Source organism: Electrophorus electricus, chromosome 10 (assembly GCF_041902795.1).
Source record: "Electrophorus electricus isolate QZ-2024a chromosome 10, ASM4190279v1, whole genome shotgun sequence".
NCBI lineage: Eukaryota > Metazoa > Chordata > Actinopteri > Gymnotiformes > Gymnotidae > Electrophorus > Electrophorus electricus.
This window is the reverse complement of record NC_137506.1, coordinates 25,997,123-26,012,166: the sequence shown is the minus strand read 5'-3', so window position 1 is coordinate 26,012,166 and position 15,044 is coordinate 25,997,123. Positions and strand designations below refer to the sequence as shown.

The following is a 15,044-nucleotide window of genomic DNA, read 5'->3' as shown; positions in this document are numbered from 1 at the left end:
AGAGGAAAAGGATGCGTCAGTGTCAGCTTTTTAAAAAGACCCAGTAGTCTGGGACTGGTGTAAAATCAGGATATGGTGACAATACTGCTTACTTTGGATATTTTGAGTATCAAGCAGATAAACAATATAGACTTTTTCCATAGCCTTTTTATCTTTCCAAAGATAACATCACTCAGAGTTTACTCCAGGTCATGCATTTTAAAACAGGTATACTGTATGTTGCTAGTTATACTTTGCAATAAATAAGATTCTGAAACCCTGGAATTAACAAATTATAAGAGCATTTTATAGGGATCAATTTATGAAATTATAGCAAGTGGGACATATCAAGCATTTGATATTATATATAAATATAATAATTATATATAATGTATTTTTATAATAATGTAAATGTAATTTGAAGTAACTCTTAACTGTACATTTCTTTGAGGTAACTATAAACTTTGCTGGATGCAGACACATCAAGTAATATGTCTGATCAGCTGCTATCACTGCTGTCATTAAATTTGATTATGCCAGATGGTGATAGAAAATGTACTGAAACAAGAACATTCTCATACACATGATTTCAAAAGGGGCTTTGAACATTCTGAAAAGTTGAACACTGATAATAGGTATTGAATTTTGTTTTTATGTTTGCATAGTGTCATTCCCATTACTTGTAAAACAACTCATTTATAAATAAAAAGGAGGTATGGGTCTTGTTTATTTTATGCCATTATATATCATTATCTAAGCATTGTCTATAGCAATATCACATGTCTGTACCATGTCATCAGTCTTTATTTGTTGTGAGAAATAACAAAGGGTTATAATCAACATGACCTACATGCCAAAACAGTAGGATGAAGACAAACCATACACAGAAAGATCTACAGAATAAGTATTATTCGATGAACACTGTTATTGGTATATCATATTGCTTTGCTAAAAATGTTAAAGAACAGTGCAGCAAGACCAGAAGACATTACTGGACTCTGGGTGTTTTCCCTGATGAATTCATGTCAATTCACTGAAACTGGTGATTAAAGTTGCCAGCCAAGCATATTCGACTGGTTGGTCTTGAAAAACGAGTTCTTTTCAACAGTATTTTTAGGTCATTGTCCTAATGTAAGGTGAAGTATTCTCTATTGAATTTTAAGGATTTAGTTGGATTTAAGCAGTTAAAGCAGTAGTTCACAAAAAAATCTCCTTAAACCAAATGTAGTTTGATATCCACTTCTTGCTTCTTAAGTTTTGCTTCTGAAGTCAGCATGGCTTAGAAGTAAAGTAAGCTTATGCCAGCAAATGAGCATGATCTGAACTGCAAGATGAAATTATCATACACTTGCCTCAGTAGTTAAGCAATCTCAAAGGGACTTGCTTATTTGTTTGCTGTCACTGTATGACATGTTGCCCTAGGCATCAACATTGATCCCTGTATTTCAACAGAATTCTAGTTCAATGGTATTTTGGACTGTACCTACTGTACTGGCTAGGATGCATTTTTTGAGTAAACGACAAAGCACTTTTGTAAGTCGCTCTGGATAAGAGCATCTGCCAAATTCCATAAATGTAAATGTAATTGTTGCAATTTATAAAAAATGTCATATATATAAAAACAGTAGTAGCAGCAAGAATGAAGCAAGAATTTGACCTGTACTTTTGTGCATTTTATCATTTGAAATTTATTTGATGACTTAAGTTGTGGTTAGGTATTCATCAAGGCAGGCCAGTGGGAGGCTTCCTGAACATCAGAGTGAAAACTGATTTCACTTTTGGATAAGTGGACATGTTTACTATTTTGGACATTGCCTGAAATTAGCCTGACTTCCTTTTTGCTGTTCTGTAGGATGCTACATAAATTCTCATATAAAAGCATTTGCAAAAAAGGTAATTTTTCAATTCTTTTTCAGAGATTTATAGCCTGTAATTAGGAGGCATGTCAAAGCCTGTCCATTCCTGGTAACACAACAAGTCCATTCCTGGCATGTTTAATGTTACAATTTATGTTACCAGGCTAAACTGATAGCAAACAAAAGTGTAAAATTGCAAAATGCCACAGGAAAATGGCAGCAAAGAGCTAGACCAGCAGTAACTGATCAGCAGTAACATCTACTGATGTATAGCCTCAACTGCTATCTAGTAAGATCAGCATTTTTGCCCTGTGATATTGTATGGTACCTTTTGGCTACTTTAGATTTATGTTACAATCTTTTGCACATTTTATCATTCCAGATTAACTCTGTGCTATATTTTATATGAACCCCACACTGTCATAAAAATGCAGTAATGATATTTGCAATTGTGTTGAATGTGAATTGTGTCTAAAATAGGAAAATATATATATATTTTGCAACACAGAATTGTCTGACTGTAGTATTATCAGATGAGTAAGAGGAATGGGAGGATAGATAATGCATTCGTCCTTTGTGTGACATGGTGGTTGCTCAGAAACAGGAAGCCTGCTTTGTAGTTCATCTGAGTTGAACAAGAGATATGCGCAGCTTTGATTCAAAGATGAACTGGGGGATGGGGAGAATTAAAGTATTTTTTTATTTAACACTGTGTACGAGTGAACTATCTTGGGGAGGAATCTTCAGGGGAGGGGGGCAGCATTGGTGGTTATTATAAAATACGTGACAGTCTTTATGGTGCTCCATCAGTGGTGCCTTCTGGATGTCTGCCATCACAATAAGTATGCGGGAGGCACTGCACCCCCACCCCTCCACCCACTCACCCGGTTCTGCATTGTCCTCAGATGAACCATGCACTGCTGCCAAGAATGAAGCACAGTTTATAGAAGGTAACTGGGTTAGAAGCCAGCAATGAATTTCAGCAACCAAAAAGAGAGGAGGAAAAAAAACAATCAAAGGTAAGCAATTTTTCCTCAGTAAACTTTTGTTCTGTTTCTGTGGGAAAGTGGAGTAAAAAGGAAAGGTGCAAAGCAGGTGAAAGTAGTGGAGAAGGAGGAAAGCATATTAGGCAAGAGGAAATCATGGGATTACTCACAGTTGTACAGACAGGGTCCTCACATGCACTCTAGAAATGAGTATGTTGGAGCTGACAGTGTGCAAGACATTGACATTTTGGTACAACAGACTTTTGTGAACTACCATGTTCAAGTAAGGATGTCATAGATTTAATATTAGAAACTAGAACTTGGAAATGGCAAAATATCTCCACATTTTTATCAGTTCCTTCTTCTGAATAAATATCACTAGTCTATTTTCATTTTTCAGTGCAGAATACAAGTACATAACTTGCAATTTGTAAAATAGTCATTGGGAGCAAACTCACAGCAGCAGTTATAAAATTTTAATGCATAGGTACTGTTTTTGGAATGGACAAATGGACAAATCCAGAAGACGCTCCACTGTGTAACACCTTTCATGTAAAACTTATTCAAAACAGGAGATTTTGTTTATGTTCTTAATTGTGTGACTTCTGAAATATGACATCTCAATATGAAGTCTCATTACATGGGTAATAAAGATTTTCACTGTATACGCAGTGTAGCTGATACATATCTATCTATTCTCATAAATGCCATTTATATGGCAATAATTGCAATGAAAATACATTTAGTATACATAATGAGTACTTTCCTGCATGTTAAAAATCTGAAAGATAAAAGAAATAATTAATATTGATGATAGCTTGAGAGGCAAGATAGTGTTGAACCTGTTACCTTGAGCCTGCTTCCATGGAAACACAGTAGCAGATCTACTAATTCTGTGGTGAATAAAAAATTATGCTTTCATTCTTGTAATAGAAAAGTGCTATGTGGCTTGACTTTTGACTTACTGCAGTTTTGTGCAAATTACATTATATCAAATTGCAAAAAGTTGCAATACATAGCATGATTAGAAACCTTTGCATATGCACAAATAAGCATAGCTTACAAGGAATTCATTCTTGATTTTTTTTTTTTTTTATTTGAGCTCACAATTTATTAAAAATCAGCTCGTTTAAATTTTATAGAAATTCTACAAGCTTTTCAGTAATTTTTGGCAAGTATGGAAACTTTGTATGCATAGTCACATAACATAATTTGTCCATAATGTTTTGATTACTCACAGTTTTCATTCTAGGGGCTGCATGTGTGATAATATGGTCATTTCATTTTTTAAGAGAATTTCAGCAATGTATTTGGACTTGTACTTTTGAATTTGATTTGCCTTCTGTACTGAAAACAGATAACTGGTGAGTACTCAGATTGAAACAGTTCTACTGTATATTATTTGCAGGATCATCAGTAAAGACTTAGGGAGAGGGGTTTACACCTAAACAATCAGAGCAAGGAGGTGACTTTAGGTAATAAGGGCAATTTATTAGTAGAAGATATATAAAAATCCTTTTTATTCAGCCCAGTAATATTTCTTTAAGAAAAAACACAATAATTTACAGGATGCAAACCTGGTACAAAATGACATAACAGCCTTGTAAAAGCTCACTGACGTGCACATGTGACAGCAGCCCACCTTCAAAGATAACACTCGCTTCAACACTCCCTCTGATTGTCAGACGAACCAAAATATTTTTTTTCAAAACAGTTGACTGGTGATATTTCATATAGCTTCAAAGCTTAGTTGTCCCATATTACCTGAATGCACCACTAACCAGAACTATTGTTACGGTAAAATTGCTCAAATAAAATGAATCTTCAATGAGAAATTCTAGTATGTTTCTCATAAACTATTAGTTATTGACCATTGAATGTCCATGACTTATTTGATTGGTTAATTAATTTGATATGCAAAACCTTCCCATTTTGCTGAATAATCCCTGAATTGTTAAATAAATTAAGAATGGGATGTTTTATTAAGGTGCTTAATCATCTTGGCTATGTCTAAGTGGCAGTGAAGAGCATTGTCTGACATTAATTCATGCTTAGCACTTCATTTCCTAGCCTAATAAATAAAGCAGATTTTTCCACATATAAAACAAAAATACTCCAATATTTTGTTACTTTGTGTATGATCTCTTTCTAAATAGCTGGATAACAAATCTGTTAAATTTGGCTTCATGTGAGGTAGGCTGCTAGGTAGCTAACTACAGCCTTCCAGTTGACAAAACCATAGCTCCATGAATCCGTATAACTGTTGCCAGTTTGCCCACATAACATGTATTATCTGAAACTCAGTTCCAAGACCAGACATACCAATGTGATAGTGCCATATGCCTAGCCCTGAATGAAATCACATGACCTTCATCCAGAACTCCTTGGAACACTGGAGGACAACACTAGAAGCCAACCTGAAGACAATTGCCCAAGTGACCATAAAGTGTGGTCTCCACTGCTGTTCTTCATAGTCCTGAATTACCTTAACTTATCAATAAAGGTGGAAATGGATGCAGATTCAGGACCGCAAACAGCCACCTCCTGTACATTGATGACATCAAGCTGTATGACTGAAATGAATATTAATTCACTGATCCACCTGACTAGGCTCTACAGTAATGACACTGGAATGTTATAAAGGTAGGAGAAGCGTGATAGTGCTAAATATTCAGGTTGTAGTACTGTGATAATAATGTGTGTGTGTGTGTGTGTGTGTGTGTGTGTGTGTTTGTGTATGTATATATGTTTAACTGACCTAAAGAAGTGCTGCATCTAGTAAATATGCCCCAATTTTAGCAATATTAATCTATATAAAACTGTTGGACAGTTTCAGACCTTCATTCAGTGGAATAACTTTATGTAAATTCACAAACTACACATAAATTCAAACAGTACTTTTGAGGTATACCTGAAAAACAATCAGGTTTTATAATTTCTGCCCCACATTTTAAAAGGTGTAAAGATTTACAAGACATTTCTACTTATTGGATAAACTCTCTGGAGAAAGCTGTTTATTCTACAACTCATATGACATAATTTAGCTACATTACATAAATCCTGTCCTTTCTTGAAAATGTTTTGTTCTTGTACAAAAAACAACTAGTTGTTCTTGAAACCTGAAACCTTGGCTGGTGTGTGCTCTGCATGCTAATAGCAGAATCATAAGTGGGACAGGAACAAAGACAACCTTTGTAATTACCAATGAATCTGATGATTGACTGATAAGGTGATGTCTTAGCAACAGCAATACATATCTGTTTGCACGATATAAGCCCTGTTCTGTGTAGTGAAATTCAAACATTTCAGAGGTACATTAATATGATACTAGTAGTGACAAAGCATGGTATTAGAAATATAATAGTTTGGGAAGTCTGCCATCATTGAAGGATTGAGTAGCTGTGCTAAAGGTTTGAGTAGCTGTTCTAAAGAACTGCTTGACTCAGTGGCATAACTACCGCTGGGGGGTGGGGGGTGCAGTTGCACTGGGGCTTGTGATGCGCAGGGGGCCCGGAGTGACTGGGGACCCTACAAATCCAGTCAGGCCCTTTTCATCAGGGCTTACACTAAGCATCTAGAATTCATGGACTGGTCCATTATCCCTCACCAGCCAGCCTAAAAAACACTGCTTAATTTAATTAATTTATACCTCTCTTATTAATATTATGTCTTATCCATGGTAGACAAACATATCATTCAAACATATGTTCATTATAACTCTAAAATCCTAAAACATGAAAGTAATTCTATTAAAATATATCAAGAAATTTATTGTAGCAAAATAAGCATGTAATGTAGTATATACTTTTTCTCAGAAAAATTCTTATTTGGCCAGTAGCATGTTAGATAAATATTACATATATGTATTGCAGTCCAATTACATAGTCCAGCATAAATGTTTAGGTTAATGTCAGTGAAGGTTTTGAATTTTTATGTATTCTGTGGAGTACTGGTGGTAGTTGTTGCTAAGTAAATTAAAGCACAAAAGCTCAAATGCGAAAAGAAAAACGTGAATGGTTGGCTGAATTAAACAAGACTTCCTAAACTGGATTCTTAGAGTCTTAATAATGTGGCTGTTGTGGTTGACTATTGAAAATGCCAGACAAGAACTTAGACTTGGAATATATTATGACCTATGATCTATATGAAGTTCAGGCATATGTTCACACACACACACACACACACACACACACACACACACACATATATAGATATATAAACACTTTAATAGATTATAATTTTATAGTATAGACAAATTTTCTCATTTCAGCAGCAAACTTTGCATTAACATTTAATTGATTGAGAGTTAATAGTGACTCAGATAGCCTATCCATCTTCAATTAACTATTAACTTAATTAAGGTGACATAATTAAATAGTGGTAGCAGTACATAGGGGTAGTGGTAGCTTTGTGTTTAAGGTAGTTGACTTGTAATTGGCAGGGTACTGGTTCAAGTCCCGCCACTGTTGGGCCCTTAAGCAAGGGCCTTAACCCTTAATTGCTCCAGTTGTTCTCACTCATAATTGTAAGTCGCTTTGGATAAAAGCATCAGCTAAATGCTGTTAATGTAAATAAAGTCAGTCCAGCTATAGTCCAATCCATTAATAGAAAAGTGTTAACAGTTTATGGAAGAACTGAACGATAGTAAATATATTAGGTGTTAACAAACTATAGGTAAGTATACATGTCCAAAAGAGATAAAAACAAGGAAATAATGAAGTTGTTAGGGGTGTGTGTTGGTGGTGATTGGCTTCACAAGTTACATTGTGTTATTTGTTCAATTATTACAGCAAGAAATGTTGCAGTTGGAAGGCTCTTTGTTAGAAAATGTACATTTCCATTGACAGCATTTACCAGATGCTCTTATCCAGAACGACTTACAAAAAGTACTAGAGTTTGTTAGTGAACAAGAAGCAGTCAACATCAGTGCAGGGTCAGGGTCAGTGGTCATTTAAATATTCCACAAATAGATGGGTTTTCAGTCTGCATTTGAAAAATGGTAGGGGAATCATCTTTTCAAAGTTTTTGTCCTTGATAGTGTAACTGTCTCTGAATTTTTTAATTAATCATCTCGAATCATCAACTCATAAACAATAAGGCTGGTTTGACATTTCTGTGAAATAAAAGGCTTTAGATGGCTTTTAGAATAGGATTTGGTGGAATGACCTCTTCATGGTATATTGCCATTGATACTGATTTCTTTCTATTTCACAATTTCTAGATAATCCATTATACTAAAGAATGATGGACTTAAATTTTTCCCTTTAAGTTCTGTTGGAAGTTCTGTTCCTTTTAAGGTCCTTCTGTGGGCCTATACTGACCTATACTGACCTTGACTTGTCAACTGTTTTATTAGCACTTGTACACTTAGGCCAATTTAGTCTATGTTCCTCATCTTTATATAAAACAGGCTCATTGTATTAACTGGTGTGGATAATGTCTTTATAAAAAAAAAGTACTGCATAGAAATAATCTAATACAAGGACTGTTTTAATGCTGAAGTGAAAGAACTTTGTAGTTACAGATGTAAATTTCTATTAGCTAGTCAGCTAATGGTAGTTAGTTAGGTAACTACTAAAAAGAAACTAAGTATCATTATTTTGCTGATTGGTGATATTTCAGTAATGGTAATGTTTAATAAAACTGTTAAAAACTTGTGTGAATGTGGTTTTCTGCTTTGTGATGTACTGCATTAAAAAAAATGCTGCAGTTCTAAGAGCATATGTAAAAGGCTTGATCTTATGTTATGTGATTTGTCATATAAATATCAACAATTCCAAATTCCTAACCCTCATTATTGAAAACTACATTGGAAATGTTACATTGATATTGCCTGTTGTGTAATGAAGTGTAAGATTTTAAGATAAAGGTAAGCGAGTAACCAATTATGCATACACTGATGATTTACTCTCTTTCTCTCTCGCTCTCTATCTATCTATCTATCTATCTATCTATCTATCTATCTATCTATCTATCTATCTATCTATCTATCTATCTATCTATCTATCTATCTATCTTTTAACAAACCTACCAAGGTGTCCATTCTTCCTTTTTGAGTCCCTGTTAAGGATGCAGTTTCTGCACTAGCCTGGGGGAAAATTAGAAAATTGAAATATTACTATTAAATATTTTCTTCATAAAGAAATAATCCATTCCAAGCTTTGTGCCTTTCATCTTATTTTCATTGCTTACAAACATTAAATTATTTTATCTTTTGTTTGTTACGTTTTGGACACAAAATGAACATATTTAACATGGTAGTATGGCAATAATGACATGTACATAGTGAAGTAAAAACAAATACTTTAAGTAGTTTTGTGAGTCTTACTAGCATGGTTTACAATTGTAGTGTGCTATCTAAATAATCTGCAAGACATAGCCTCTCTTCCTTTCTACAAGGCAATGCCTTGGGGTAATAAGATCATAGAAAATGTTTTAAATGTTTTATTGCCTCACATGTATTTGTGGTTTAAGAATTGTACATTGCAGATGAATTGTATTGCAGACACTTCTAGAGTTGGACTAACTGTGTAGTACACACTTTATCATTGCTAAAGAATAGCTACTGGCTGCATAAGCTTGCACTACATGTACACCCCCCACCCCCCCACACACACACAAATGCACACTCTTGGTCAAGCTACATTTGCATTGCATATCTTAGTTTGCATATGACCTGACTGATGATTAACTTTGCAGAGTTCCTTAGTTATTTATGCTAGTTTATGTTAGTTTTGTGCAGTTCAGTAAGTCTGTTTGCAAGGCATAGGACACCACACAAATGTAAAAATCAGATATCACTGTAATTGTGTAAGGTACACTGTTTGTATATTCAACATGTATAATTCACCTACATTTTAATACTCACAAGTATGGTTACATTACATAGTCGCATAAATACATCCACGTCTGGTGGTGTTTTGTTTTGATTTGCTTTGTTTGCTAGCATATGTCAGTTCTGCAGGTTTTGAAATTCCTGCAAATGTATGACGTTTGAAGGGATTATAATTTACGTTTAAAAAAACCCACTTCTACTGTGGCTAGAATTGCGCGGGTACATGTATCCTATTCTTAACGTATTTAAAACATTTACACTTGTTTCCTAAATCTATGCATGAAGTATATTTTGTGCATTATGTGCAAAGCACTGGACATGCTATGTTGCATTTTTAAATAGTTTACAGAGATGTCGGTCTATTTTGTAAGGTTGCTTAAAAAGCTACATTTACAGTTTTAATAAAAAACTAATTATAAAAGAAAAATTTAATCTTTTTAACCTACGAAACTATCTCCTATTAAAAACTATTAAAAAGTTCAAATGTATATGCAGTAGCTAAAATGGTTATTTAAAACGATTCTTCTATCATTAGTAATATGTTAAATAGCCTATTATTGATAGAAGAAAAGGCGTTTTAGATAACCGTTGACGCATACTCTTGTGCTATAACGTACGTTTTTTATGTAGATTATAGTAATTGCAATGTCACCATTCTTTAAGTGATCGGTTTTTGACCTATTATTCGATTCACGCTCGTGTGTGTGTAGTGTAATCCTAAAGAACTGTGGTGAATGTCCACATTTCAAGTGACACCTCTGTACACACCTTAAATTGTTGAGTGTGAGCAGAGTTCCTTGCACTAGTTAAGCTTTGTATATTAAGGATTTCAAGTGAAGCATGGCATTTTTGACTATTGTGTTTGTTTACTTTTGAACTGTTGTGACGACAGATCGTTATGTCTCATCTGAGTTGTTGGAGTATCTTTCCGAATTGATGTATGGAATTAAACAAACTGAATATGTTCATTAGTGGTTTATTTGCTAGAATCAAGAGCGCCGACTAGTGGCCTACAGTTAGCCAAAGGCTGTTCTTAAATTGCTACATCATAATGAAAAAGAAATTAATATCTTAATTTAACAAAGCGAACATCATCGATCACTATTTGAACTATTTTCTACAGGTATCTACAGAAAAATAATTTGATATTGTTAATTTACACTATTGTTTACTTTCCTAGCTATTTCTGTGAAGTATGGAGCTATGTGGAGTCAGGCACGTCATCCTAATCATTAAATTGCCGCTGAATGTCACCAAAACAATTCTGGTCGTTTGTAAAATCGAAGCAGTATTGTTGATGCCAGATGTGCACAAGCCTGTCGGGCTAACCTTTGGTAAATATGGGTCAGCAAACAAGTTTGACTGGAAAGATGGACAAACATTTGACTAATAATGTCTGTTTGTATGACATTAAGACATGCTATTTTCGTCACAAAGAAGGTTATGTGCTTTTGTTTACTAATGCCATTATTAACTACAAACAAAGACCCCGCCACACCACCCCATCCCCCATGAGTACAGTGTTTTAATGAAGGTGCCTCATTAGATATGGAAGTAAATAGTCTTTCCAGATGTGACTGGTCCTTCATAGTTTTAAGAATGAGTACAGTGTAATGTCCAGTGTGAAATACTGCAATGCGTTTTACATGTACCTTCGTCAACACACCCGGTTTAAACTTTGCGTTCGCTTGCATCAATCCACCAGAAGTTAGCAGTAGTTTATCCCCACAATGAGAGGAGTCGCTGTGGATTCGGAGGCGGAGAGAGGTTCATTCAAATCCTTACCCGGTCCTATAAAAAGGCAAGTTCAGTACACTAGATCCAAACAGCTGAGGATCTGGACCGGCTCAGGACGCATAGTGGATTGATCGGATTAGGCGAGTGCACTTGGCAGCATATTAGGCAACATGAATACATTCAAGGCGCTGAAAAACGCATTTGTATGTCTTATCTTGTTGCCACGCTTCCTCGTCGCGGCGCTTATGCTGTGGTTTCTTGATTTTTTGTGTGTAAGGAAAAGGGTGTTACTTCAAACAAGGGACCAAGAAGACAGCATCGACGACCCTCCGCTCTGTGTCTCCGACTCCAACCGGATGTTCAGCTGGGAGTCGCTCAAAGCTGTCTGGCATGGTCATAAACTAGACTTTTTGAAATCGGCGCACCTTGGCTATGAAGCACCCAACAGTGAAGTTGTGCAGCTTGAAGACTCCAAAAGGAGCAGGATTCTTGAGTATGCGAAAGGCAAGAGGCCACTGATTTTAAATTTTGGCAGTTGTACCTGACCGCCGTTTATGACACGCCTGAAGGCGTTTCAGCAGGTTATAAAGCAGTACGCTGATATAGCAGACTCCTTACTTGTATATATTGAAGAAGCGCATCCGTCTGATGGATGGGTGAGTTCTGATGCCCCTTACCAAATTCCCAAACATCGCTGTCTTGAGGACCGATTAAAAGCTGCGAAGCTAATGAACCAAGAGGTACCAGGGTGTTTGATCGTCGCCGACAGCATGGATAACTCATCGAATGCCGCATATGGAGCTTATTTCGACAGACTTTACATCCTACAGGAAGGAAAGATTGTTTACCAAGGTGGCAGAGGACCAGAGAGATATCGAATCTCTGAGTTGAAGAATTGGCTTGATCAGTACAGAAACCATATAAATGATTCTATAAACGTTGTTATTCACGTGTAACTGAAAGTTTGTAGAGAGAAAAGGCTGCTATCTCGGAGGAAAACCAGGTCAGCTCTTTTTCAAGAGGACAGTTTCATAAAAGAGTTTTGAAAATGATTTTCCTTTAACTCCTGGGCATATTTTTCGTAGGTTGTTCTACTTAATGTGACGTTTTCCCCAAATGTGGCGAATAGTTTATGTGTACAAAAGTGTCTGTAGGCTAGTTGTCATCTCCGAGTATAGTGCTTATCGAAGCGCACGAGTCAAGGCGCGCGAGTGAGTTACCTTCACTCTGTTGTCCTTTCGTATTGTTGTGAAGGCCGGTTTTTAAAAGGTTTCTAACCAGAAAACCGACACTGATATTTTTAAATACGTGAGGAAATGGAAGTGATTAATGTATGTTCCCACCCACAAATCACATTGTAAATAATTCCTTTTTATCAAACACATTTCTAATAAAACGTCTAATATAAGTATCTTGTGGAAGATATTTCATTATCATTCAGGTTAGATTTGTTTCCTATTACTTTGTTGCGATAATGATTAGATTATGCGTCAGGTAACCAATTTACGATTGTCCTAATCGTTGATGTTTCTCTTATTTTACGCACCTTACTCCCATCACGCACGCTCATGAGCGCGCGCACAAAAAAGTACAACTTATTTTATGGGATTTCTGTAGTCTGATGAAAGTAGCCTTTTCACATAGTAAAAGCGATCAAAACCCTTCACGTCCCCCAGAGGTTTAGCCAGGTGTCATAGACGTGTACCGAAAAAAAGAAATAAAGCTCTGTTAATCCGAATGCTCCATATTATTGGGTCCACGGTACTAATATTACAGGTCACGTGGCTTGCTAAACCCTGATTCCATGTCTACTGAACAAAACTGATGTATTCCTGCGTTTGTAGCAAACTTTTATTTCATTCATAACATTGTTGAATAAATTAAAAAAAAAATTTTTTGATAGTCAAGTTCTCATGAAATCACTTATTGAATGTTTAATGGCCAATGAACTTTATTTTTATCAGCCCTTCAGTTCATGGGTTAGAGTTGCTCTTTTTTCATCAGTGAGCAAATCTACCACTGTCACTGTTTTAAGATTAGCTCTTATAATGAATTGTCCTTTTCAAATTTAGGTTTTCATTTTTCTTCATATACAGTGTCCATTTTCTTGGCCTTACCTATGCTGCTGGAGACATTATAAGATACACAGAACATGTATCACTGAAAAATTGTCTCAAATGATATTGTTCAATCATTACTAGTGTTTTTGGTACTTGAGTAGACAAATAGCTTACGCTTGCTTTATGCTCTTTTGGAGATATGATCAGGATCAAATAAGGCAGTACTCAAATGAGAAACCATCAGTGATCAGTTCAAAATAATTTAACCATACAATAAATGATGTTAAAGATAAAAAGACTGAGCTGTGGGAGATGGATCTTGTATTACTTTGATTCAGGAGACACCTCCACCCCCCACATCCCAACCACCACACAAGTATTTAACTCATATTTCAGTGGATATAAAGCCCAGTTTGTGAACACTACATTACATGCTTTTAGATGTTATAATGCTAAGGTTGGCTGTAAGGTAGTCTGAAAGCAAAAAAGAGGCTGTACTTTTAAATTTGCAAATCAGAAATAATGTGTACAGTGTCAGAACAAGATACTCACACTTGAGAAATGTCAAATGTAATCTGCATTTTATCCTGCTGTTTAATGCTGAATAAACATTATTTGTTTGTAAATCAGCTACATTTTATAAAATCTTCCAAAATAATTAGTGTTAAACGCTAATATGGATAATATGGATTTAAAAGTGAAATAAAACTATTAATACTACCAATGACGTTGTGTTCATTTTGATTCACGTTTGTCATAGACAGCACATATGTTTACAATATCATGAAACAGTGGGCTTGTTTGTCTCAAATCACAAAATGGTAAACACTGACCATGATCAAGTTATACTTATAATCTTGTAATATACTTATAATATATTCTTATTATTATTGCCTATAATACTTATCTTTGTATTAGAGTTCAGTTGTAATAAAAGTGAAAAATAGTCATTTACTTTAAAATGGAGAATGTGTTAAGAGACAATTGATTTTCTTTATAGTATACAGAAATGCTTTAGACAAATGACTTAAGCAAAGTGTTGAATTTTTATGTAGGGAGAATAAAATTGATCATTCTGACAAAAAAATTTTTTTTTTATTATAGATCTTTTATTCAGCTCCAGAAAGAATGTTAGATGATTTATCATGGATGTAACAGTAGTCAGACTGGTTCATTGTGCTGCCACCACTACATCAGTCCTTCGGCTGGCATCAGTAAGTTATTACAAGGTCATTTTGCTTGTGCAATTTGGCATGCATGCAGATGTCAGTGCTGTCAGAGGGGAATAAGGGAAGTCAATTTTAGAAAGCAATGCACTTCACAGTTCTGTCTCACACCCAAAGCTATCACTTTTCCTGTTGCCTGGTTACTCTTTACCCTTGTGAGAATGAAAAGCTTTTTTGATTCAATCTTTCCTTCACAAGCCCAGGAAACTCCAAGAGATATTCACCTCCCTATGAATTCATCAATTTATAGTTTTCATTCATTTCTTTTTTTCTATATCATCAACATACAGTTACTGGCTTCCAAGATATCTTCAGTTTGTAGTTTTGTGAAAATACATGTATATACCTGCCGATGTGTTCATGTG

General features: G+C 35.3%; 1 protein-coding gene across 1 annotated transcript; it reads left to right on the top strand.

Moving 5' to 3' along the window:
• Nucleotides 1-2,768: 2,768 nt before the first annotated feature.
• Nucleotides 2,769-14,156, top strand: dio3a (iodothyronine deiodinase 3a). The gene is made up of 2 exons (XM_027025840.3): nt 2,769-2,854; nt 11,671-14,156. The coding sequence occupies exons 1-2, from the start codon at nt 2,808-2,810 to the stop codon at nt 12,347-12,349; spliced, it is 726 nt and encodes a 241-aa protein (XP_026881641.1). The 5' UTR covers nt 2,769-2,807; the 3' UTR covers nt 12,350-14,156.
• The last annotated feature ends 888 nt before the right edge of the window (nt 14,157-15,044 follow it).